This window comes from Hyperolius riggenbachi, chromosome 1, assembly GCF_040937935.1.
Source record: "Hyperolius riggenbachi isolate aHypRig1 chromosome 1, aHypRig1.pri, whole genome shotgun sequence".
Taxonomy (NCBI): Eukaryota; Metazoa; Chordata; class Amphibia; order Anura; family Hyperoliidae; genus Hyperolius; species Hyperolius riggenbachi.
The window spans coordinates 83,876,953-83,904,525 of record NC_090646.1 but is presented as its reverse complement, the minus strand read 5'-3'; the positions used below and the strand labels follow the sequence as shown (position 1 = coordinate 83,904,525).

Below are 27,573 nucleotides of genomic sequence, written 5' to 3'. Positions count from 1 at the left end.
GCCGCTCCGGAGGCTCCCGGTCTTCTCCGGTGGCTCACCCGACCTGGCCAGGCCGGCTTCCAGGTCGGGCTGCTTCTTGTGCTCCAACGTGTGTCTCACGCAGCCGCGCTGACGTCATCGGCAGTACAGCCTGGAGGATGTCCGATGACGTCAGCGCGACCGCGTGAGACGCACGTTGGAGCGCACGAGAGCCCGACCTGGAAGCCGGCCTGGCCAGGTCGGGTGAGCCACCGGAGAAAACCGGAGAGCCTCCGGAGCGGCGTCGAGGGCACGTTCTGCCTGTCACGGGCTGAAGGAAGCCCCAAGGTAAGTGGATTAGTATTTTATTTTTTTTAAACATATCCGTGAACCTTCCGTTTAAGCCTCATTTGAATCACAGGTGATTACTCGTGAGAGCAACCCGGCTCTTAACTGCAGTTATATTGCTTATCTAGAGAGGAGGAGTGAGCCGTAAAATGATTTCTTGAATATGGGCTTTAATGCCCACTTGGCAATGGCTGCTGGGATTTATCAGGCTGTGCTTGCATGGCCAGGCTTCTTGGATGACCCTCTAATTCAAAATAAGGAAAGTAAAATAGGCAGACCTAATATACTGTGTATTGCCCCAGATATAAAGCTTGCATGTTCTCTGAGATACTGTGTATGGAAGTGCTATATCTGCTGCTAGCGGGGAAGTCTTCTGCGGGGTGATCAGCATTCACAGCCTGCTTCTCCTACCAGAGCAATTAAAACTTGTGATTTATGGTGCTTTTATGGCGCATGTGTTAGTATTGCAGCTCGTTTTCCAAAGGTTACAGAACTAGCCAGCCTAGTTTAATATGCAGAAAAAGTTGCCTTCTCTAAACATTAATCATACTCCTCTGTGGCGGCATATCTGCTCCCTCACAGCCTGCACAGGATTTTAGTATTGAGAGACTGAGCACCTGCAGTAAATGTAGCTGCGCGTGAACCAAGCAAGGTCACATATTGCCTGTGGACTCTAATGCCTGTTGTTAGACTGCTATGGCAATAAACAGTCTCTACTGTGAATCTCACTGATAACACCTTTATTTCCTGGATCACAGGGAGTAGAACTGTTATGCACAGACATGGCCAATTTGTCTTCAGTAAAGGTACCTACACAGGTGTGATTAACCTTGGCGGTTATCACAAGTTGGGCTCGGGGTGGAAAAAACAAGCTATGAGCGTGACTTGTGGTAGCCGCCAGCAAGACTGTGTAGAACATAGTGGGCGTATTCACTCACCTAAATTAACATAAATAGTACACTTCAGCGCGAATTCACTTGTGTCCACCACCGAAAACACCATAAAGGTAATACGCTTACCAGATTATCACAGACCTTAACTACAGGGTCTGCAATATGGCTTAATGAGGTCAGCAGCAGGTATCTTCGCAGCCGGCCTCCTCTCCAGACAAGCCGAGCAATCTAATCCTCAATTGCAGTGTTTCACCAAAAATGAGGCATGCAAAGAGACAAACGCACATCTAAGCGTATCTACAGCGATTTTAATATCATTAAAAAAACATAAAAGTTTTTAAAAGTCACTCACATCTGGGCCCTTATGACAGGGACCCACAAGGAAAAACAGCACTTAAAACATAGGACGCCGTCCAGCCACACGTCCGCCTCGTCCGACCGGTTTCACTGTCAGAGTTTCATCAGGGACCCTGATGAAACTCTGACAGTGAAACCGGTCGGACGAGGCGGACGTGTGGCTGGACGGCGTCCTATGTTTTAAGTGCTGTTTTTCCTTGTGGGTCCCTGTCATAAGGGCCCAGATGTGAGTGACTTTTAAAAACTTTTATGTTTTTTTAATGATATTAAAATCGCTGTAGATACGCTTAGATGTGCGTTTGTCTCTTTGCATGCCTCATTTTTGGTGAAACACTGCAATTGAGGATTAGATTGCTCGGCTTGTCTGGAGAGGAGGCCGGCTGCGAAGATACCTGCTGCTGACCTCATTAAGCCATATTGCAGACCCTGTAGTTAAGGTCTGTGATAATCTGGTAAGCGTATTACCTTTATGGTGTTTTCGGTGGTGGACACAAGTGAATTCGCGCTGAAGTGTACTATTTATGTTAATTGAAGACGTTTTGCTGAGACGTTGGACTTTGGCTGCGATATATGTAGTGTTCCACATGTTAAGATTTGCTTGGCTGCGCTGATATTGTTTTTTTGATTTTATTGTATTCACTCACCTCCCTGGGGATCCAGGCGACTGCAGCCATTCTTTTGCCTGTCCTCAGTCTCTGCATCCCTTGGGTGAGATTGCCGTTTGTCGTCGGCAGACGGTAATCTCACTACAGGGTTACAGCGCCATGCGGTGGACGGTGGGAGAACTGCAGCGCTGGATCCCATGGAGTCGAGTAAGTGAGGCTGCTGCAGATCTCTCTGTGGTGTGATTTTTATTTTATTTTTTTTCCAGGTTTTAGGGTCTAAAAGCCTGGAAAAAATTGCACCGCTTTTAGACTGTAAAATCTGGAAAGAATCAGACCGCCAAGGGGTTAGAGGTATTTTAATACAGGATGGAACTTCATCCCAATCAGTAGCTGATACCCCCTTTACCACCAGACATCTTATCTTTTCTCAAATAGCCTGTCAGAGGGGTTTGTATGGCTGATATTGTGGTGAAACCCCTCCCACAGTGTGATGTCATGACCATGGTCCTGACCGTTTCCTGTCTGTGAACTTTGTTGCATTGTGGGAGAAAATGGCTTTTTCCAACTGCCAAGCAAGCGGTATTTCCATCTGTGCATAGGACTCTAAAGGTGGCCATACACTGGTCGATGTGCCATTAGATCGACCAGCTGACAGATCCCTATCTGATCGAATCTGATCAGATAGGGATCGTATGGCTGCCTTTACTGCAAACAGATTGTGAATCGATTTCAGCCTGAAACCGATCACAATCTGTTCAGCTGCTCCTGCCGCCTGTCCCCCCCGTATACATTACCTGAGGCTGGCTCCCGGGCATCTTCTCCGCACTGCACCGCACCGCTGTTCTTGCTCCATCCCGGCGCTTCCTGTGTTACTCCGTGACCAGGAAGTTCAAATAGAGCGCCCTCTATTTCAACTTCCTGGTCACCGGAGTGACACAGGAAGTATAAGCGTACACTGGGACATGCGGAAATGCGGTGCAGCGAGGAGAAGAGGACCCCGGAGCCAGCTTCAGGTAATGTATACATGCTCGGATCGGGCCCGAATCGTACGCCGCAAGCGACGCGCTCCTACCGCCGGGCGATCGAGGGTAATTTCCCGCACGGTGCGATCGACGGTCCGATCCGATTTCGGGAGGGAATCGGATCGGCGGGTGCGTTTAGCGCAAGCGATTGGCAGCAGATCCGATCCCAGGATCGGATCTGCTGTCGAAACGGCCGTGAATCGAGCCAGTGTATGGCCTGCTTAAGTAACAAACTTTCCGTACAGATCACCTGGCCAGAACTAAAGATGTCACTACCAGTGATTTCAGAATGTAGATCAGGGAGAGTAAAGATTTTACAATGGGCAAACACTGACTAAATAATCCATAAATTAATGTTGTAAAACATAAACAATTGTATTCATTATGCTATCTTTAAGTCTCTGGATCAAGATGCTGTTGAAAGGATTAGGTGACAAGCTAAGGGGTTTTATCTGTGATCACTGGGGTCCTGACATTTCCCTTTTTATATTGTTATCTCCTATGTGTGCAGACCTAAGCTGCTTGGGCTGCTGAATAGTGGTTTTGTGTTTCTGGTAGTGCCAGTGTGCCATGCTGGAGGGAGGGGTGCACAAAAATTGATGGCGACAGTTTGGGTGGTAACTTTTTATAGATTCTAATACCAGGCTGTTGCTGAAGTTGGCTCTATATGCCTCTGCTTCTTGCTATGAGCTCCACCCCTCCAGCACATGCCTCAATGCGTGCCTGAACTGACATGCAGCATGAGATAAACACATTGCTACATATAGTTCCCATTTTTAAAAAAAAATTTTTTACATTTCAATTGTTAATGTAGCCACAACTTTATATATGAAAATGAGGCAGATCAATTACAGCGGAATGCAGCAGCTTTCCTGTAGTAAGTAAATAGAAACCAAACACTTTAATCTAGATCAGGGGTCTCAAACTTGCGGCCCGCGGGCCACTTGCGGCCCTCTGTACAATATTTTGTGGCCTGTGCTGGCAAAAGAGACACGGAAGCGAACTATTTTTGCCTATTTTAACTTATAGTTTGCTTCAGTGCTCCCAAGTAATCCGCTGACATCCCCGCCGCTAAACGAGGGCTGCAGAGCCCCCAAATCCCCCGGGCAAACATCCACGACTGTGGTGAGGGGCCCTCCTGACATCAATGCCGGCGGATTGCCCCCCGGGCGATTTTGTGAAATCCCTTATGCGGCCCAGCCTCATCCTGACTTTGCCTCCTGCGGCCCCCAGGTAAATTGAGTTTGAGACCCCTGAGATGAACAAACACATCTGATAAAAGAATAGTGCTGAAATGCTCAATGGGTAATTTCTCTTTTGTTAGAGCTGAATGCAGCAGTGTCCTGTAGGTACCGGTAAGTAGTGAGGCTCACTACTTAAGGTGGCTATACACTGGTCTATTTGCCATCAGATCGACCAACAGATCCCTCTCTGATCGAACCTGATCAGAGAGGGATCGTGTGGCCGCCTTTACTGCAAACAGATTGTGAATATATTTCACTATGAAACCGATTCACAGTCGGTGGAGCAGCCCAACCCCCCCCCATACATTACTTGGTCCGGCCGGCACGAGTCCCCTGGTCTCCGCTGTCCCTTCTCCGCTCTGGGCTCCAGGGCTGCAGCTTCACTTTAATCCCTGTCCAAGAGAAAGTTTAAACAGTAGGGGAGTTTAAACAGTAGAGGGTGCTCTACTGTTTGAACTTCCTGTCGGGACAGGAAGAAGTGAAGCCTGCCGGAGCCCAGTGGAGAAGGAACAGCGGAAACACGCGCCGGCGGAGCAGGTAATGTATTGCCGCTGACGTCGGCCGTCAGACATTCGAACACCACTATCGGCGCCGCCCTGACCCGCTGGCGATCGAGCAAAATCTTCTCCACGGACGGATCGACGAACGATCGATTTTGGACGGAAATCGATCGTTCGGTCAGCGTTTGCGTAACGATTTCACAGCAGATTCAATCACAGTGATCGAATCTGCTGTTTATCGGCGGGATAATCGTTAAGTGTATGGGCCCCTTTACAGGGTACTGCTTCTCTGGTCCCTGGCCCATACAGGATGTGCCATGTTATCCCTGGACCGCACGCACATGCCGCATTTTGTAGTTCCCAGCATTTAAATGGTTTCAATTTTAGTTTTGACCTGCTATTGGCCATGAAAGGCCATTTCAAATTACATTGTCCATTTTTATGTACCTTTTTAAAATTCAAATACTGGTTATTAGAGATGGCGCAGGAGAGCTTTTACGAGACCAACTGGATGCGTTTTCTGTTGATTTGTATTGACCCAAGTTCAAGCGTCATACTATGTACATAAAAAAAGCCTATTCTTGACCATGCTTATTGGTTCTGTCCACTTTGCTGGTACTGTGCTTGTTTAAACTGTACCACTGCTTTCACCTCAGATCTTACAATGCAACAGAATTTAAAGGGAACCTAAACTGAGTAGGATATGGATTTTTCCTTTTAAAATACCGGTTGCCTGGCTTTCCTGCTGATTCTGTCTCTAATACTTTTAGCCTCAGCCCCTCAACAAGCATGCAGACCAGGTGCTCTGACTGAAGTCAGACTGGATTAGCTGCATGCTTTTTTCAGGTGTGTGATTCAGCCACTACTGCAGCCAAAGGGGTCTGCAGGACTGCCAAGCAACTGGCATTATTTAAATGGAAACATCCATATCCCTCTCAGTTTAGGTTCCCCTTAAAGGATTGTTTATAATGCTGAAACCCTTTAAGCTCTGTGCACCTCTTTGTCATATGAATGTGTATGAAGATTAACAGGTAAAGATTGTTAGTTGCAGATCTCTAACTGCAAGGGTCTCTTAACCAATTAGTAGCTTCAATAGCGTTTTCTCATTTGACCTCAGTCGGCAGAACTCGTCGGGCTGTAAATTCTTGGAATGCTTTGATATCTCTCTGCTAACAGAAAATATAGAAACTGAAAGCAATCTGGTATTACCTCACACTGCCCCCTAGTGACAAGTGGCCATAGACACACATTACACCAGTACTAATTAGAAGCAAGGAAATGTAACAAATAAGAAATATATATAAAAAAATAAAAAGAAAATGGTGTCTGTGAGGATTTTTTTTACATAGTTTTTTGGTAAAATGGTTGCCATCTCTCCATATTTACCCTTCCTTTTTGCATTGCAGGCTCCCTTCACGTTTGGCCTGAGTCAGAGGGTTCCCTTCACAAATGGAGAGCACTGCCTTCTCTGTAGGAGTGAGCGCAAGGACTTTGCACTCTCCGAGTGCAGCACAAAAAACTCAAGCAAATTAGCACTTTCCACATCTCCTAAAACCAATGCCAAGATGCACCTTCCACTGTGGGTGTGCTCGGACTGCCGACGGACAGTAGAGAGTGAGGAGATCCACACCACACAAGACCAATCTATAGCAGTAAGTCTGTTAGAGGTGCATGTATATGGAGACACCCTATTCTATCACTAATACTTTGGCCTGCTGATCTGTAGACATGGTCTGCTCAGTTACAGTGGTGACCAGTGCTCTTTTACACACTCTAGATTCTTGGCAGCCCCAGCCCAGTTTAATGTGCATATGTAGCTTAACCAGTGGATATTCCTTACAATTTTGACATTTCAGCTGTTTCGCTATTGAAACTGCAATAACTTTTTGATTACATAAAGAGGAACTGTAACCAAGGATTTTACTTCATCCCAATCAGTAGCTGATACCTCTGAGAAATCTTTACCTTTTCTTGATTAGATCATCAGGAGGGTCTGTATGGCTGATATTGTGGTGAACCCCTCCCAAAGTGTGATGTCAGCACCATGGTGCTGAAAGTTTGCTCTCTGTAAGCCTCTTGCATTGTGGGAAATAACAGCAGTTTCCAAATGCAAAGCAATCAGCTTCTCCCGCTGTGCATATGTTTATAAGAAAAAACTTCTAGACTATTGAATTGTTAGGTGGTGTGGTTATAGATGATGGGAGTTTTTTTTTTTTTTTTTTTTTTTTATGTCTGCCAGTAGGAAAAATGATGATCTGCAGTCTGATTGTGAATCAAACAATATGAACAAATTACTGTAAATGGCGAAAATCAATTATTCATTGATCTCTTTAACTTCTCACTTTGCAGTGAATGGATTAATTTTTTTCCTCTTTCAGCTATCTAATTGACAGATATATACCATATTTTTTGGTCTATAAGACACACTTTTTCTCCCCCAAAAGTATGGTGAAAACGTCACTGCGTCTTTTATTCCACATACAGATAGTCCCCAAATTACAAACGCCCGCTGATATGAACTGTTGACCCACCGTAATGTTGTGGACTTCCTGTGCTGTCCTCGTGTCCTCCTTCGCCACCCATCTTCCAGTGGACGGGTTTCTTGCCTGATTCGCCTGCGGCGATCGGCGGCTAGTCCTCTCCCTCACTGTCTCCCTCATGCTGGTTTTTGCTGATCGCGTCATTACACGTGAGCGGCACTGGGGGAATAGTGAATACATTCTGCTGACCTTTACACAGGCCCCTCCTCTTTCCTCTCAGTACCTCCTGTCCCTCTTCTTTCCAATGACTTTACAAAATGGACAATGTTCACAGATGGCATGGAACAGCTGAGGGACTGGTGGCCCTGAGTTGAGTTAAGGTGGCCATACACTCGTCAGATTAGCAGCAGATAGATAATCAGGTTTCTTATCTATCTGATGTGTTTAGGAACATTTTTTACTAGGTTTAGAATTCCAATAGATTTCAGTTTGAAATCTATTGAAAATCGATCTGATGGCATTTTTTTTGCCATCAGATTTCCATTAGGGCCAATGCAAAATGATAAGCAATCTCAACAGATCGACCTAGATTTTCCACCCTGCCAGATCGATTGAATTCAATCGAAATTGGCCGTCGATCGGTCAACCGATTTGTGATCGATCGATTTTGATCGATCAGCCAGAAAATCTGCTGTGTATGGGCCCCTTAAGAATCACCACTGCTGCAATGAAGAGCTAGGATACCAAAATGTTGTATATGTTATGGCCAGAACCCAAAGTCTTAAATTTGGCTGGCCAATATGAAGTTTCTGGCTACTATGGCCAATATGCCAAGAAACTGCGTTTAACTTTTTTGGACTTTGGCCAGCCAGGGCGCAAAATGACAGGACCCGGATGGCCTGGTCCTGAAGAAAGCTTTCCTGCAGCGGCGGCAAAAAGAGCCAGCTGAGAGATGCCCAAAGACTGAGGCTGGAAGTCCTGAAGGAGCTGGGCAGCAAATGGATAGATGTGACATCTAGGGGCATCTAGAGCAGGAAGGCAACATCCTTCCCTGTGTTTACCAAGACTTGTAGGGTGGGATTAGGGAACAAAGGACACCGAGTGGAGCCGGTGTAACACAGCGGACGGGAGGACAGAGTTTCTTGAATCCCTCTGCATGGTCTTCTGCACCCGCTCGCCGGCCCTCCGAACTGTGCACCACAGCAGCCAGCCACTTTGCATATTGGCTAGCCAGATCCCAAAGTAGCCAAATTCTGAATCTGGCGTAACATATAAATGTTTACTGTACCTGCTAGTGACACGGCCAAGACTTTCCGTTTCCAGCCACAGAGTATTGTGCCCCTGATATCCTCGCCAATTCACAGGTCATGTTCCCAGACGACAAGTTTTTATGTTCTATGGATTGTTCTTCTGAAATGGACATTATGCTGTGCTCTCTAAAGGTTTCACTTGGTTTCTTGTTTCAGAGTCAAGATTTCCTTTTGCACATGCCCACCGGGAACAGCGTATCAAAGCAGGAGCCGGTCGGTGGCGGGAGAATGCTTCTTGGGGCTCAAACAGTTGCACCCACAGTGGCACTCAATAGCACGGTACCAGCTGACGTAGCATGCAGTTGTGAAGCATGTAATGAGCGCAGGTAAGTGTTCCTTCAGTCATTTTGGAAACTCCATCACACAATGGGGCAAAAAACTGAACTTTAAGTGTGTTTATCTATGCCTACACTGGCAGAATGATGTCCTTTTGGGCCCATGTGGAATATGAAACGAATGTGCTTTAGGTTTGTCCGAATAAGTAAGAGAAGGGGCAGAAAAGAAAGACGCATTCAGCCAACAGTGATAGTTTTGTGGGGGGTACAAAGGGTAATTAATGGAATCTTAGACCAGGAACCAGAGGCTGAAGTCAAACTTCAGACATGTCAGACAGGAAGAGGCAGACTTGCCGCCATGTCCCCTCCTATCACAAGGGGGTGATATATTTGGAATCACGCACTTTTAATAATCCTGTCTGTGACCCAGCTGAGGGATACATTTTGTTGTACAGTATAATCTATTTCATAAATCCTTACTGGCGTTCTGAATTTCCTATATTAATTAGCCCTACTGTACTAAATACTGATTTCAGTACAATCTTATACAGATAGAGAGATGCTAGTGCCTTGTTAGAGATATTGTTATGATGCCAGGGTAAAGTGGTATTAAACTCTGATATAATATTAAATACAAATGGTTTCCTACTTTTTATATCCCATACAATTATCATATTTGCTTTTGTGCACAGGTATTATTCAATTAGAAATGACAAGTTCCCAAGGTACAGTTTTATTTGCTCTGAAAGCTGCCGTTGCATTTTATTCATAACTGGTGTATTTATATTGTAATGAACCTAGTAATGATTTCTGAGCAGGGTTTCAGTTTAGGACACATTAGCAGTTTCAGCACAGTCAGGGAATGTTTACATTCCTCTCTGCTACAATTAAGGTAGCCATACACTGGTCGATTTGCTATTAGATTGACCAGCTGACAGATATCTATCTGATCGAATCTGATCAGAGAGGGATCGTATGGCTGCCTTTACTGCAAACAGATTGTGAATCGATTTCAGCCTGAAACCGATCACAATCTGTGGAGCCGCCGCTGCCGCCTGTCCCCCCGCATACATTACCTGACGCTGGCTCCCGGGCATCTTCTCCGCATCTTCTCCACGCTGCACCCGCTCCATCCCGGCGCTTCCTGTGTCACTCCGTGACCAGGAAGTTCAAATAGAGCGCCCTCTATTTGAACTTCCTGGTCACTGCAGTGACAGGAAGCGCCCGGGAGCCAGCGTCCGGTAATGTATACCTGATCGGATCAGCCGCCGCTAGCGACGCGCTCCCTACCCTCGGGCGATCGAGGGTAATTTCTCGCACGGCGAGATCGACGGACCGATCCGATTTCGGGAGGAAATCGGATCGGCGGGTGCGTTAAGCGCGAACGATTGGCAGCAGATTCGATCCCAGGATCGAATCTGCTGTCGAAACGGCCGCGAATGGGGCCAGTGTATGGCCACCTTTAAAGGGAATCTGAGATGAAAAACTAACTATAAGTAACTTGTCTGTATATCTTATCTAAAGTGTAGTTTACACAGCAAATGTAGCTACAAACAGCTTAAACAATATTTCTTCCTGTCATATATTGAGCAGCCATATTCTGCTTGTCATTACACAGGCAAGCTGCTCTGCATCTCCACCCCTCAGCATGTGAAAACTCCACTCCCCTCGCCTCTCCTCCTCGCCTCTGAAATCTGTCTGGAGGCAACGCCGCCGCCTCTTTTGGGGAAAAAAAAAAACCTTCTCCCCAGACTGAGATCCCATGAGCACTTGCTACACGGGACTCAGAATGCCTAGGCGTTGGTGGAGCTGTGGGTGCGGCTTGTTTAGTTTATAGGGAATTGGAGTATTAAAATATTTATTTAAAAAAGTATTTGTCTTGAACAATGCCTTGTAAACTACAGTATATGTAAGTGGCACAATTAAGCAATGAGTGAGGGCTGGTGCACACCGAGCGGCTTTTTCAGCGCGGCTGCAGATACGCTTGGTCAATGTATCTCAATGGGGTGGTTCACACCAGAGCGGGAGGCGTTTTGCAGAAACGCATACTCTCGGGGTGAGGCATTTTTTGGATTGCGGATGCGTTTCTGCCTCAATGTTAAGTATAGGAAAAACGCAAACCGCTCTGAAAAACGCCTGTTCAGAGCGGTTTGCCAGGCGGTTTTGTTACAGAAGCTGTTCAGTAACAGCTTTACTGTAACAATATATGAAATCTACTACACCAAAACCGCTACACAAAACCTCAAAACGCTAGCTGAAACGCTGCAGAAAAAGAAGAAATAGCGTTTCAAAATCTGCTAGCATTTTGCGGATCTGCTAGCGGTTTTTGGTGTGCACCAGGCCTAAAAGTTAATCTCAGATCCACTTTAAGTAAACACAATATAATGTTATCACCAGTACAGATGCGGATCTCCCTGCAGATAGCATTCTATTGAAAAAGTCATGTATTTTAATCCTTTGAATGCTGTTCTGCTAAAAAAAAAAAATGTGGTAGTATATTATAATATATGCTGTAAATAATCTTTTAGAGTAAAGAAGAAATGCTGGGCTTTATCACTTTAAGGATGGAGTGACCACAGTGACAGGTTGCAGACAAACCGAGTGCAGTGCCTTTAAAGGATGAGTGAGTGCTGCAGCATGCCAGTGTGTAGCAAGCATCAATCCGGGATTTTGTGAGGAAAATTGTGTTTTAGTTTGATCCTGTCCCTCTTGTGTAAACCCTATTGTGCCATGGTTTTCCATAAAGTTACCTGAGCATGCCCCCTCCCATATGAACATCCCCATAAGGGAGGTTACTAATGGTGTGTGCTTTTGGAGTGGGAGGGGCATCATTCTTTACCGTATAGGCTGATGGCCGGAGGAGCAGCACCTTGTAGTTAATCATCATCTTCTCCATCTGACCGGCAGCATCTGGAGAATTTGGAAGTTCCTGGTGGCCTCTCGCGCACACATGCCGTAATGCATGCCAGCAGATGTAGTCCGTGGGTCCAAGTACTGTACTTGCATCCACGGACTAAATTTTCTGGCATGCATTGCGACATGCAGGAGACCTCTCTGGGAGCTTCAAAGATGTTGCCGGTCACATGGAGAAGATGGCGAATCCCATATGGAAGAAAACACAAGAATAATTCCTATCTAGAGTGTGTACATTATAAAATATAACTTTTATTAACCTATTTTGGCTCCTGGACGTAGTTTCTACGTCCAGGAACCATGCGCGCTACCGCGCGCGTGCACGCGCACTCCCGGCCGCGGATTCGGTAGCCAGGGAATCAATGAATCGGGCTACGGTGCCCGATCATTGATTCCTCTCCCCCGCTGAAAAAGCGACAGCTTCTCTCAGAAGCTGCGCCTTTTCTGGCCATTCCCTTCCCGATGCGTCACTGTAAGCGTATGTTACGCTTAGAGTGACGTCATGTAAACAAACTCATGGCCGCCATCTTGTGGCCAAAAAGTAATACTACACCTGTAAAAAAATAATAATTTAAAATTAACACACATTTACATTATAAATCTATTGTTTACCTCCCACCCTCCCAAAACTACCCAAATAAAATGTTTACAATTAAAAAAAAAAACCATTACAATAAAAAAAAAATGTAAATATTTACCTAAGGGTCTAAACTTTTTAAATATCAATTTAAAGATGAAATATTTCTATTTTTTTTTTATTATTTTAAACTTGTAAATAGTGATAGATGCAAAACGGAAAAAATGCACCTTTATTTCCAAATAAAATATTGTCGCCATACATTGTGATAGGGACATAATTTTAACAGTGTTATAACCGGGACATATGGGCAAATACAATACGTGAGTTTTAATTATGGAGGCATGTATTATTTTAAAACTATAATGGCTGAGAACTGAGAAATAATTAATTTTTTCCGTTTTTTCTTATTCTTCCTGTTAAAATGCATTTACAGTAAAGTGGCTCTTAGCAAAATGTACCCTCCAAAGAAAGCCTAATTGGTGGCAGAAAAAAACAAGATATAGATCAGTGCATTGTGATAAGTAGTGATAAAGTTATAGGCTAATGAATGGGAGGTGAACATTTCTCACGTGAAAACGACGGAACCTGAATGGGTTAATATAATTAAAATAAATTCATATGCCTAATTGACCTAACTGAGGTAGGTTACAAAATCAATGATCAGATATTAATCATTTGTAAACCTACATCTGATCAACCTATTCCTCACTAAGATTGCTCAAGTGCTATAAAGAAACCCCCCACCACCAATCCGACATGTTTCAGCTCCCCATTTGGAGCGGTCGTCAGGGAATTAAGTGCTAGGGTGCAAGGTGCATATCTTATAAATTAACAATCATAACATATAGAAAACAATAAATGAGAGCTGTGCTCTCTAGCTCAGTCAGGCATCAAGTGAGCTCCATCTGAAGGCTGTCTTATATACTCTCCCCTGTGGGAGTGTCATGCAAATGTAATCCTTCCCCACAGAGGTTAGCCACAATTGGCCCAAACGTCCATCAATCATTATACTCTGTAAATGATTGGCTGTCATATCCAATCCAATGATATAAAAAAACATCACTTACAGGTAAGTATAACCTTCCAAACTCACTGTATGGGGTATATATAAATCCCTCAGTACAAACCACTTGGATTTACATCTCTATATCCTCTGAAAATAGCAAAAAGCCCGAGATCATTTTCGCCACCATAGAGATGCATTGGGCGAATCCCATTGGTGGCTCTTATTTTTCCCCACCTACTTTCCTCCAATCCTCAGTGCTCATTCGTGAGAGGCAGTATTCATCTCTCATTGGAACATATCTGTTCCAATAGCCAATCAGCATTCATCTCCATCGAGTGCTGTGCTGTCAATTCGTGCTTAGGTGCAAGGCAGATCAGAGTCCCCTTTGCCAACCAATAATATGATCATATGTTAGGACAGGGCGGGAGTGGGGCGGTGAGTTCTTGCTGTTCAGCCAATCTGCGTATATCAGCAGCTGCGGATATTTGTATGAATAAAACTGCCTCTGCCAAGACTGACAGTAAACAGAAAGGGTCTCCATAGTAACGGGGTGGATATACGTAGATAGGTTTTTAATAATATGCAGATATCTGTACGAATAAAAGTTGCCTCTGCTAAAAATGACAGTAAACAGAAAGGGTTTCCATAGCAACGGAACGTTTACCTGGCTGCTGATATACGCAGATTGGCTGAACAGCAAGAACTCACCGACTCCCGCCCTGTCCTAACATATGATCATATTATTGGTTGGCAAAGGGGACTCTGATCCGCCCTGCACCTAAGCACGAATTGACAGCACAGCACTCGATGGAGATGAGTGCTGATTGGCTATTGGAACAGATGTTCCAATGAGAGATGAATACTGCCTCTCTCGAATGAGCACTGAGGATTGGAGGAAAGTAGGTGGGGAAAAATAAGAGCCACCAATGGGATTCGCCCAATGCATCTCTATGGTGGAGAAAATGATCTCAGGCTTTTTGCTATTTTCAGAGGATATAGAGATGTAAATCCAAGTGGTTTGTACTGAGGGATTTATATATACCCCATACAGCGAGTTTGGAAGGTTATACTTACCTGTAAGTGATGTTTTTTTATATCATTGGATTGGATATGACAGCCAATCATTTACAGAGTATAATGATTGATGGACGTTCGGGCCAATTGTGGCTAACCTCTGTGGGGAAGGATTACATTTGCATGACACTCCCACAGGGGAGAGTATATAAGACAGCCTTCAGATGGAGCTCACTTGATGCCTGACTGAGCTAGAGAGCACAGCTCTCATTTATTGTTTTCTATATGTTATGATTGTTAATTTATAAGACATGCACCTAGCACTTAATTCCCTGACGACAGCTCCAAATGGGGAGCTGAAACATGTCGGATTGGTGGTGGGGGGTTTCTTTATAGCACTTGAGCAATCTTAGTGAGGAATAGGTTGATCAGATGTAGGTTTACAAATGATTAATATCTGATCATTGATTTTGTAACCTACCTCAGTTAGGTCAATTAGGCATATGAATTTATTTTAATTATATTAATAAAAGTTATATTTTATAATGTACACACTCTAGATAGGAATTATTCTTGTGTTTTCTAAATATTAATCAGGTTATGTGAATTGTGAATCCCAAATGGGCCAGAGAAGCAGCACCCTGTAGTTATGGAATGATGCACCTCCAATGGCAGGCACCATTATGAACCTCCCTTAAAGAGAACCCGAGGTGGGTTTGAAGAACATTATCTGCATACAGAGGCTGGATCTGCCTATACAGCCCAGCCTCTGTTGCTATCCCAAACCCCCCTAAGGTCCCCCTGCATTCTGCAATCTCTCATAAATCACAGCCACGCTGCTGACAAACAGCTTGTCAGAGCTGGCTGTGTTTATCTCTATAGTGTCAGTCTGCTGCTCTCCCCGCCTCTTGCAGAACTCCAGTCCCCGCCTGCATCCCTTCCCTCCCTGCTGATTGGAGGGAAGGGACGGGGGCAGCGACCGGAGCTATGCAGGAGGCGGGGGAGCAGCTGAGACTGACACTACAGATGTAAACACAGCCTCACAGCATGGCTGTGATTTATGAGGGATTGCAGAGTGCAGGGGGACCTTAGTGGGGTTTGGGATAGCAACAAAGGCTGGGCTGTATAGGCAGATCCAGCCTCTGTATGCAGATAACATTCTTTAAACACACCTCGGGTTCTCTTTAAGGAGGAATAAAAAGACGCTGCTCAGGTCTCTTTAACACTTGCAGTTATTACTTGTAACCTATCCTGTATGTGGTTACCTTGGTAACTGTTTACACCATTGAAATGCTGCCTGAGCAATCACTGTTGCTACCAACCAGCGTATGCAGAGCCACACACTTGAGCAGGAGAGCACTGAAGATTTCCCCTTGTTTTATGATGAGCGTTCCAGGTGTAGTGAGGAGTGTGCAATGAAATTCATACACTCCCTAAAAATACCACAACAATGAGATTCAAAATGGCATTAAACAGGACCTTTACTGAATGTAACTTAATGTGTATAGCCAGATCATCCCCCCCCCCCCCCTTATGTAAGGCCAGATCCCCCTTTTGTATAGCCATATTCCCCCCCCTCCCGCCTTGTGTATATCCAGATACCTCCCCACCCCTTGTGTATAGCCAGATTCTCCTTCCCCCACCACTTTACATCCTCTGCTCCCGTCTCCCTCTTTCAGAAAGTCAGGTCCCTGTGCTGCTAGGGCTTATTGTAGGGGAAGGGCTTATATTTTCAGCATGGGTATTCTGAATAATGTATTACATTATACTGTTATGTCCTTGCGGTGCCTCTTTAATTGTCATCGCTCTTCTCTAGCAGTGACTTTGCATTTTTCCCTGCCGTTATTCTGTAGGAGGTGATCATGTTTTCTTGGCAGTGATTCTGTTATTGGTTGTCCAGCATACGAGGCTCTTGGCTCATGCCAGAGACAGATAAAGTACCTTACATCATCTTCTGCTATGGCTGACTGACCACCTCTGTTATGCAGAAGATGAGAAACCAAATGTCATAGTCTGCAGGGTGTCTGGACAGCTAGACTGTTAGTGTTTGGTCTAGCATAGGGTACAGTGGTGTTTGTCAATATCCACCTTATAATGGTTTGTCCTGTAGCTTTGTACGAAGGATCCCTGGCTTGTCATTCTATTCTGTCTTCAAAGTTAAAAAGAAAAGTCCCATGCTCAAGTATAACAATGCAAGAATTTTGAAGGCATCTGCAAATTGTCTTACGGTGGCCATACTCTGGCCGATTGTTGTTTTTAATCATTATCAGGATGAATCGAAGTACAGAGGCGCCAGTAGGATAAAAGATACTAAAATGTTTAAAATTCTAGGTGGTGGTGGTGGACCAACCAACCCAAAACAGACACGATGCTGTCGATTAAAGTCAGCAAAAATTTATTTACATACTCCAAGGAACACTGCGACGCGTTTCACGGGCATAAACCCGCTTCTTCAGGCATTAAACAACAGGAGTATCACACTATATAAAGACAGAGACATAAACCATATCAGGGAGCTGTCACATGTGTATTTAAATAGTTAAGCACGTAGATGTATATTTATATACTGCGGGGGAATAGTCAGGTGGTAATCAGGTGTACCCTTCGTTAATATGTGAGGGGTGAGAACCATTGTGATCCCTATATTTTGTAAGATGAAGTAGGGGGCAAATGAATGGGCCCAAAGTAGATAAGGGTCCGGGAGGGGGGGGGGGGGGAAGGAGGAAACCATGGCACGTGCTAAGATGTGTCAATGAAAGGGGATGGGAGATGAACAGAATTGTGGTTGTGAAAAACAGGTTACACAAACGAGTGTCTAGTGATCCCAGTTTAAAACACTAGTTGCTGTTTAGGAAACGAAAGGGATAAGCTCTTTATGAAAACGCATGTGAAAAAGCATGTGAAAAATAGCACTTACCAGCTCAAGGTCCAGAACGGGTTTGGCACCTCTGTGCTCATCCGCCCGCTTGGAGCCTTTAAATAGAGATATACAGTCCATTTGGACCCCATTACGAGGCCCTGACGAGAGGGAGTGGGCGTGGTTGAGGCTGGGTGGATGGACCTATAGTGTAAGCGAGGGGGAGTGGAAAGGGGAGTAGACGTAATAGACGTAGTGGTGGAAAAGGGGAGGGCGGAGCGGTGCGCCGATAGCGTCATGCCGCTCACCGCTAGTACGCGTGCGTATGTGGCATAGTATGCCACGTGTAAACAAAGTTATGGGCAGTGAGGGGTCTATAGTGCGCCTGCGCAGGAAGCACGATCCGCCATGTTCGTTGTGGGTAAAAGGGCAGTAGAAGAGCGGGGGCCCCGTGGGCAGGGGGGGTGGAGTTGTGTCCAAACTCCTGGTGGACATTGTAGAACCATGTTTGGAAGGGGGGGATAAACAATAATATACACATTAGTTTCAAGAATTTACAAGGGAACATCGTATTGATACGGAATACCGTAATGGTAAGGGGATGTTGCCATCTAGTGGCCATTTATGGTATCTTTTATGACATAGTTCAAGCATTTCACTGAAATAAACTCGTAGAGTGATTCCTATGTCTCGACTAGTAGTATTATTACTTATATGTGTTGGCTACTCATCTTATTACTTTATCAGTACAAGGGGGATTTTTAATGGAAATTAATTACTGTTTATACCCTAAGGCATTTACAAACTTGTGGAAAATTAATATACATATAGGTGTAGTATATGGGACTAATAATTATTAATGTTAATTAATTATAATAATCAGACGTAAATGGGGCTAATATACATATAGGTCTAGTGTATGGGGCTAATACATATTAATGTGCATAGATACTCAAATATGGTCAGACATAAATACTAAAATATAATCAGACGTAAAAGGTAAACACAGGTTCTTTTTTTTTTTTTTTTTAAATAAAAAAAAAAAAAAAGAACCTGTGTTTACCTTTTACGTCTGATTATATTTTAGTATTTATGTCTGACCATATTTGAGTATCTATGCACATTAATATGTATTAGCCCCATACACTAGACCTATATGTATATTAGCCCCATTTACGTCTGATTATATTTTAGTTTTTATGTTTGACCATATTTGTATACCTATGCACATTAATAATTATTAGTCCCATATACTACACCTATATGTATATTAATTTTCCACAAGTTTGTAAATGCCTTAGGGTATAAACAGTAATTAATTTCCATTAAAAATCCCCCTTGTACTGATAAAGTAATAAGATGAGTAGCCAACACATATAAGTAATAATACTACTAGTCGAGACATAGGAATCACTCTACGAGTTTATTTCAGTGAAATGCTTGAACTATGTCATAAAAGATACCATAAATGGCCACTAGATGGCAACATCCCCTTACCATTACGGTATTCCGTATCAATACGATGTTCCCTTGTAAATTCTTGAAACTAATGTGTATATTATTGTTTATCCCCCCCTTCCAAACATGGTTCTACAATGTCCACCAGGAGTTTGGACACAACTCCACCCCCCCTGCCCACGGGGCCCCCGCTCTTCTACTGCCCTTTTACCCACAACGAACATGGCGGATCGTGCTTCCTGCGCAGGCGCACTATAGACCCCTCACTGCCCATAACTTTGTTTACACGTGGCATACTATGCCACATACGCACGCGTACTAGCGGTGAGCGGCATGACGCTATCGGCGCACCGCTCCGCCCTCCCCTTTTCCACCACTACGTCTATTACGTCTACTCCCCTTTCCACTCCCCCTCGCTTACACTATAGGTCCATCCACCCAGCCTCAACCACGCCCACTCCCTCTCGTCAGGGCCTCGTAATGGGGTCCAAATGGACTGTATATCTCTATTTAAAGGCTCCAAGCGGGCGGATGAGCACAGAGGTGCCAAACCCGTTCTGGACCTTGAGCTGGTAAGTGCTATTTTTCACATGCTTTTTCACATGCGTTTTCATAAAGAGCTTATCCCTTTCGTTTCCTAAACAGCAACTAGTGTTTTAAACTGGGATCACTAGACACTCGTTTGTGTAACCTGTTTTTCACAACCACAATTCTGTTCATCTCCCATCCCCTTTCATTGACACATCTTAGCACGTGCCATGGTTTCCTCCTTCCCCCCCCCCCCCCTCCCGGACCCTTATCTACTTTGGGCCCATTCATTTGCCCCCTACTTCATCTTACAAAATATAGGGATCACAATGGTTCTCACCCCTCACATATTAACGAAGGGTACACCTGATTACCACCTGACTATTCCCCCGCAGTATATAAATATACATCTACGTGCTTAACTATTTAAATACACATGTGACAGCTCCCTGATATGGTTTATGTCTCTGTCTTTATATAGTGTGATACTCCTGTTGTTTAATGCCTGAAGAAGCGGGTTTATGCCCGTGAAACGCGTCGCAGTGTTCCTTGGAGTATGTAAATAAATTTTTGCTGACTTTAATCGACAGCATCGTGTCTGTTTTGGGTTGGTTGGTCCACCACCACCACCTAGAATTTTAAACATTTTAGTATCTTTTATCCTACTGGCGCCTCTGTACTTCGATTCATCCAGTGAACCACCCTTGGTGGAAGGGCGATATACCCTCTTTTCTTCTTTCACAGAGAGCGACATCTTAATCCTGAGTGGGGACAGGTTTATACTCCCCACCTGCCTATACAGTGGTTGCCTTAGCGGTAACCCATGTTTGTAAGTATAATACTTACCTTTCATTACGTTCATCCTGGGCTAAAACCTACTACACTATATCCGGGCTCTCGGTTTGTTTGTTTTAATCATTATCAGGCTGATGCAATCATTTGATCAAGTCTGCTAGAAATCTATGCCTATTAATGATTCCCAATCGGTTTTCATAACAAATCAATCGATTTGGTAGGTTGCCACAAATGGAAGTCTTTGCTTGATCGGCGGCAGATCAGAAGGGTATTGCTAGTGGCGTTCGATTTTTATATGAGCTCTCACCTGTCAATTGGCCCTTCCATGCTTCTCTGTGTTGTTCGCCCCCGGGTCACCCAAGGTCACCTGTTTCAGGTCACAAATGGTTTGCAAAGTGGTGGGGAAAGGGGGGGGGGTTGGGTTGTTGGTCAGAGGACAAAGATGAATAGTCTAGGCAGGAAGGATTTTCAGCTGACTAATCTCAATCAGAAATCTATTGAAAATCAGTGATTTCAGTTGGCCACATCGACCAGTGTATGGCCACCTGTATCATGAGTCACATAAATGCATTTGTGATTTGATTTGCCAATCATATTGAACACATTAATTACTAGTAAATAAGGTTGCTTGACCAGGTTGTGAATTGATTTGCTTATACCTAGTGTCAATATATTTTCTTGCCAGTGCCAACTGAACCTAACATGCCTTATATTTCTAAATTTTAAATAACGAAAAGATTGTTTCACTACCTACCGGTAGTTAAGTTGCAATGAACTAGAACCACTAGGATCTTGTAAAGGGCTGAAGGGAACCCTGTACTAAAGGTAAAAACAAACACAAACTGCTTAAAGTGAACCTCCGGACTAAAAATCTACTCAGCAGAACTGAAAAGGCTTGGTGTTTCTTTAACAGTTTCACAGCATCAGAACTTTGTTTTTCTTACCAAAGCATCATTTTTAGCTAAGCTCCACCCATCAAAGAAAACTTCCCGGGCTTTTTTTCCCTGATGCTGTGCAAAGCACGATGGGATACCCTATGTTGTTGTTCACGATGCCTAGCAACTGGGAGGGGTGGTCTGCACACTGGACAGTTGGAACTGTGTCTCATACTCCCTGTCACCTCCTTTCAACCAAAAAGATGGCTGCCCTCATGAAATCAAACATTTGCCTGTTCTTTTAAAACAGTGTGGGTAAGAGATTATATTACCTATCTATTTTAATTAACGTAACCAATGTAACTTAATGACAGTATGTTTGTTTAGGCTGAAGTTCCTCTCAAATATTGTTATAAGTTAACACATATTTATATTTGGCATTCAATTCTGGAAATGCACCTTATCTTAATGACAACACCCCCCCCCCCCCCCTTGCCCCCCCCACACAAACACACACACGCACACACGCACACACGCACACACGCACACACGCACACACGCACACACGCACACACGCACACACGCACACTCTCACACTCGCACACTCACACACACACACACTCACACACACACACACACACACACTCACACACACACACACACTCACACACACACACACACTCACACACACTCACACACACACACACACACACACACACACACACACACACACACACACACACACACACACACACACACACACACACACACACACACACACACACACACACACACATACACACACACACACCTTCATTTGTTTCCAGGGATGTTTTTATTACATGGAACAATACAAAATACAAAATTGTGGTCTGTATCAGAAAGTATAATTGGCAAACATGCAATGTAGATAAAGGTCTACTTATATTGTATGCAGTACGTAGACAAGTCCTAGTTCAAATCAAACATGTAACCTTAAAAATTAACAAAAACAAAGGTCCTTTGATGAGGTCAAAATAGGGATTCCATAAATACCTAGCTAATGAGGCATTTCTGCAGAGGAAGTTGGCCTGCCTCTGTGTGATGTCACATCTGTGCCTCCCTGTTGACCTTCCGCCCTCCCTCCGCATTGCAACAGAAGACGTTGTTGGCCTACAGACCATCTACACATCCGTGCGTTCTCGGTACAGCGTTGTCGCTGTAGGGATAGAGTCCTGATCTGGGTCAGGCGACATCCGTCTAGTGTGTACACGCTGAAGCAATAAGTTAATTACTGCACCTAAGGGTGAGCGAGGGTTAACTTACCCATGCTGCTGTCTGTTTGAAAGCGCACCAATCGCGGCTCACGTTGTGTTCAAGGTCGCCTCCACGTTACTACCACGCTTCCTCCTTCAACCCGGAAATGGGCAGTGTGGTAGTGACGTGAACGCGACTTGGGGCGCATTCAAGCAGACGGCAGCATGGGTAAGTTGACACTCCCTCAGGTGCTGTAATGAACTTTTTGCTTCCAAGTAGTTGAATAGGTAGCTACTCTGAAGCCCATTACTGTGTACGGGCCTTAAAGGACAACTGAAGTGAGAGTGATGTGCAGCCTGCTATATTTCCTTTTACACAGTACCAGTTGCCCCTACTCACAAAGTTACTGGGAGCACCCAGGAGGCAGAAGATTGCGCCAAGGGGGCTGATCAGGCCCGAAGGGAGCTGGAGGAAGCCCCAGGTAAGTATGTTTTGTTTTTTTTATCTCAGGTTCTCTGCTTGCTACAAAGAGGACCTCCATATAAAAAATTTAAATCTGTCAGCGCTGTTGTAATGAAGCTCATCTGAGAAAAACCGTGTGGCAATTTAATGCTGCAAATAGCGTGGCATATTTCTCGGAGGACAGGGGGAGGCCAGGCCAAGCGGCCGAAGTGTAGTGATGCAGGGTTTGTGTGGTGGCTTCGTGGGACAAGACTCCGGAGGAAAATATAACTTTTCGTTACAGCACTGCTGACGGATTTTTATTTTTTGTATGGCGGTCCTCTTTAACTACCAATGCTAAATGGGTATAAAGAAGTTGGGGAATAGGATGTGATACTTGTACTATAAACTAACATAGATGAAAAGTGCTGTTGTCCGAGTGCTTGCCAAGCGTTTCAAACCTCTAGAAGAGATGGTGTTTATTACTTTCTGTGTACCCTCTGGATTTTCACCACACTTGGGGAATGTCATGTGACCAATCTCTCAGCCTGCTCCATTTCATTGTTTCTTGCAGGGAGATTTCAGCAGAGTCTGAACGGGAATCCCAGCAGCTCCAGAACTATTGGTCAGATGTACGGTACATGATCCGCTGCATATATCGTCAGGCCGGGACGCCTCTGGCAGATGACCAGGACCAGTCCTTGGTGCCAGAGAAAGACGGAATGAAAGATTTGGTGGACAGGTAATGTTAACAGGAGATGCTATATAATGGGCAAATAAAACTATCATGCATTAATAAGGATAGTCAGTTTAAACATTGCATATAAAGTTATGATGGTGTAAATGTGTGTCCAGGAGCACCCACATTCAACTCAGCATTTAAAGTGTGTGCCCAGATCCTCGCCCTTGTACCAAAGGGTCCACATGCAATAGTTCCTTGAAGGATTGGCACCACACCAAAGATGTACTATAAGCTCTTAAACTTTATGGTGTCATAAAATGACAGGCGGCGATAGCCAGCTGTTTTTGCCTATGTGGCCTTACTCAAGTTGCCAAAGTGTCAAATGCATCAATTTGACACTTTGGCAACTTGAGAAAGGCCACATACGCCGAAACAGCGGGCTGTCGCTGCCTTTCATTTTATGACACCATAAAGTTTAAGAGCTTCTAATACATCTTTGGTGTGGTGCCGATCCTTCAAGGAACTATTATAAAGTTGTGATAGTGATGTCTGCCGTCAGGGGCAGTAGTTTGCCCAGCCCTGGCATAGACAGTCCATATATGATAATGTGCTTCCTCAGCAGCCTTGGAAGAACATATTTTATCAGCGCTGAGCTGTTGGAATCTACATTGCAGAGTCGTGGTCCTCAGTGCAGAGAGTGCTAATAAATGAGGGGAATAGTGATCCCTTATCAATCTTCTTTAATACCAGTTTGAGTGGAGGTTCAGATTATTTTCATAGTCCCATCATGAGTCCCCGAATGCCTTTTCTGCATTATGTCCTTTCACTGCCACTCGCTGCTGAGTAAATCAGAAGTGGTTATTTTTCCTACAGTCTCTGTACACTGCTCTGCTGGAAATAATAGACTTCAATATCTCTACCACCTCAGCTTCTCAAGCACGCTGCTTAGGGGTAATATACTCTCATTTATTTCAAATATTTACACACATTTAAGCCTCCTGCATCCTCTACTGAAGATAACTTGCATGTGACCTTTTCTCTTGTGGGACGTTGCATGCCCTAATCATATCCTGCCCTCACTTTTGAAACACGCCTCTGCGGCTTGCCAACTAACAGGCCAGCATGCTGGCAAACCATACTGAATTCTGCTTCTTGACTCGCTCCTCAGTCGCTGCTTCTCCATTAAGCTCCCGATCCACATTAACCCCAACCCCCCCACCCCCACCGACCTCGGTTGCACTGTACAGAAGCAGATGGCTTGCACCTGCCCAGTAGGACAGAGCCAAATGGGCTCTGCTCTTTTCGCTACTGTGCAGGTAGGCGGTCCTGCTCAATGCGGGTTTAAACTTTTGAGGGTCCCAGTGCTTTATTGTTGGTCAGGAAGAGGACATTGGAAGCCTCTACCCAGGCAAGTGTTTATCTTTTTGACTTGTGGATAGGTTTGCTTTTAAGTGGTTTAAACCAGGGCTGTGGAGTAGAGGAATCGGGAACAATTTTTGGGTACCTGGAGTCAGTCAGGGAAAAAAATGCTCAGACGCCTAATAACTGTAATTAAGAGAAAATATAAAATGTCATTTCTCAGATAATAGTCATCATAAATAACTTGTGTTTATACAATAACAGCAGTGCATAGACCACAAAAATTAAGTAAACCAATAAAAAAAAAGTTATTTGTGCTGCTGCTGCAATAAAGAAGTTTTATCAAAGTAAGATATACATATCTGATTGTGATTGGATATCTGTGTACACAGGAATCTTTTATATGGAGCAACCAGCTAAAAGAGCCTGGGGAGAACATTGTAGTAACATCTCTGCTGGAAGAATAAAGCCTGATGTGTAGTGGTGTCACTAATAGACATGGTCAATTAGATGCAAAGAATTCTGCGTTGATGCAGGTTTATGCAAATTTTGTATGCAAATGTATGCATTTGCTCATGAGATCAATTAATTTGATACGTTATTAAATTTGGGGTTGGTGACTACTATACTCTACATATGCACTTTATACATAGTACTATACAGTCCACTGAGAATGTTGTGCAAATTGAACCCAGAGGTGTTGTCTATCACCCTTAAACCTGGTTCAGATTGCGCATGAAGACTGTGTAATAGAGGACGAATCCCCTTATTCTCTGCAGAGTACCTGCACATCATTCTTAGCTGTACCCACAATTAGATTGCCTAAGGCTTGATGGATGTTCTCTTTTCCTGAACGCTCTACAAGTACTTTTATGATGTACTAGTTTTCATTCATTTCTATTTAACAGCTACTATACAACTATATCCTAAGTTTAGTTAAAACGTATCTCTGGTGTTCATAAAAACAATAAAACAGAGGTATGCTAATGCTTAAAGAGAGCCCGAGGTGGGCTCAAAAATAAAAAAAAATAAATGAAAAAAAAATAGGCTACCTGAACCGCGTGGCTAAGCCACCGCCACTACCATGGGCTGCAATGGCCCACTTTCACTTTTGACGCTGTGCTGAGAGACTGTGTCATGGTGTGCAGGGAGGTGGGGGAGCGGCAGGAGGTGCGGCCCGGGAGAGTTGCCCAATGGTAGCTCAGGAAGCCTTGCAGGAACGACCCTGGCGGGCGTTTTGAACAGGGAATTCCCCCCCCCCCCCCCCCCCTGTGTTTACCTTGTCGTTAATCTTGTCGCTAAACTCGGGTCGGCGGGTGGAGTTTCAGAGAGCGGCGGTCAGAGGACACAGAGCCATGTCATTACACAGAGAACATGCCTCTGTGTCCCATCTGCCCCCTGAAAATCCACCTCGCGTCCTCTTTAAAAGTTAGTTTCCCAGCACATTGATTAATAAGATTCACTGGAACCCTGTATCAGCTGCATTCCGGTTTATAGAGCTGCCCCTTGCGGAAAATGGCCCTGGCCTTTTTTAAATCAGATATAGAAAAGGTAGAGGCCTTTTTCTGCAAGGTGGCAGGGCTACATGCTGGAACCAGACTGATAATGGGCTTCGGTGAATATTATACTGACTTCATGTTGGCAATGACAGGCCGAGTTGGCCGACGGTAGTGTCAGCTTCCTGACCAGGAACTTTTTGTTCCCAAAAGTATATTTTACATTCATAAGCTTTGGCAGTTGAGAAATGCCTTATTTTACATACTTTCAATAAACAAGATTACACTTCCCCCACGGAAATGACATCATTGCTACGGGATCGGGCCGTTCGTATTGGTGGGTCGTTCGTAAGTCGGGCGTCTGTAAACCGGGGGACTACCTGTATATGAAAATGGGAGGAGTCTGAGTTGGTGGAATCCTAAACTGAGAATAAAGTCTGAGGATCTTTGTACCCACTCCACAGCCCTGGTTTAAACCATGTAGCAGCATTTTTCTAGAGCAGTATTTCCATGACCTCTTAGATCCCTCCAGCAGACTTTGAATATTGGGCAGCTAATCTCACACATGAGCTGTGGGAATGTCTCAGCCAAGCACGGATATCTACAGACTTAAAGGGAAGGTCCAAGCAAAAAAAAAAAAATGAGTTTAACTTACCTGGGGCTTCTACCAGCCCCATGTAGCCATCCTGTGCCCTTGTAGTCACTCACTGCTGCTCCAGTCCCCCGCTGGCAGCTTTCTGACCTCGGAGGTCAGGGCCACATTGCATACATTTTTACGCATTCCAGCTAGTGCAGGAACAAAAATTTACACGTTGCACCACTAACGCGTAAAAATGTATGCGTTAATGTTCCTGCACTAGCGGGAATGTGTAAAAATGTACGCAATTCGGCCCTGACCTCCGAGGTCAGAAAGCTGCCAGCGGGGGACTGGAGCAGCAGTGAGTGACTACGAGGGCACAGGATGGCTGCATGGGGCTGGTAGAAGCCCCAGGTAAGTGAAACTCATTTTTTTTTTTTTGCTTGGACCTTCCCTTTAAGCAAGGTGTATATGTGTTTGACCAAGGCATCCATCGAGGAATGTCTTGATCGAGCGTCTAATGCGTACAGGTGTCCCCTAAAGACGTATAAAGATCCGGCATGATGCATATTTGGTGACAGCGACAGCCGATCCCATTGATCACCGTCCTTGCTGAGAGATGCTCTATTGTCAGCTGTGTCATCGTCCTTCCCCATCCATAGGTACAAAACTTGGCACCAAACTGTCACCCGAGGGACCGAGACTCAAGTGTTGTGTGTGTGTGTGCATGCTAGTGTACACACCAGACTTGTTGGTATTATGGA

At 44.5% G+C, this 27,573-nt stretch overlaps 1 protein-coding gene across 3 annotated transcripts in view; it reads left to right on the top strand.

Annotated features, from left to right (window-relative positions):
* FAM193A (family with sequence similarity 193 member A) overlaps positions 1–27,573 on the top strand; it is a 127,561-nt gene that overhangs the window by 52,735 nt on the left and 47,253 nt on the right. For 2 of the 3 annotated variants that reach the window (XM_068275887.1, XM_068275879.1), the window contains exons 3-5: positions 6,334–6,579; positions 8,874–9,043; positions 23,270–23,437. In XM_068275887.1, coding sequence (XP_068131988.1) covers positions 6,334–6,579; positions 8,874–9,043; positions 23,270–23,437 — 584 coding nt within the window. The remainder of the gene's footprint in view (positions 1–6,333; positions 6,580–8,873; positions 9,044–23,269; positions 23,438–27,573) is intronic. The other variant, XM_068275897.1, reaches the window with a different exon arrangement.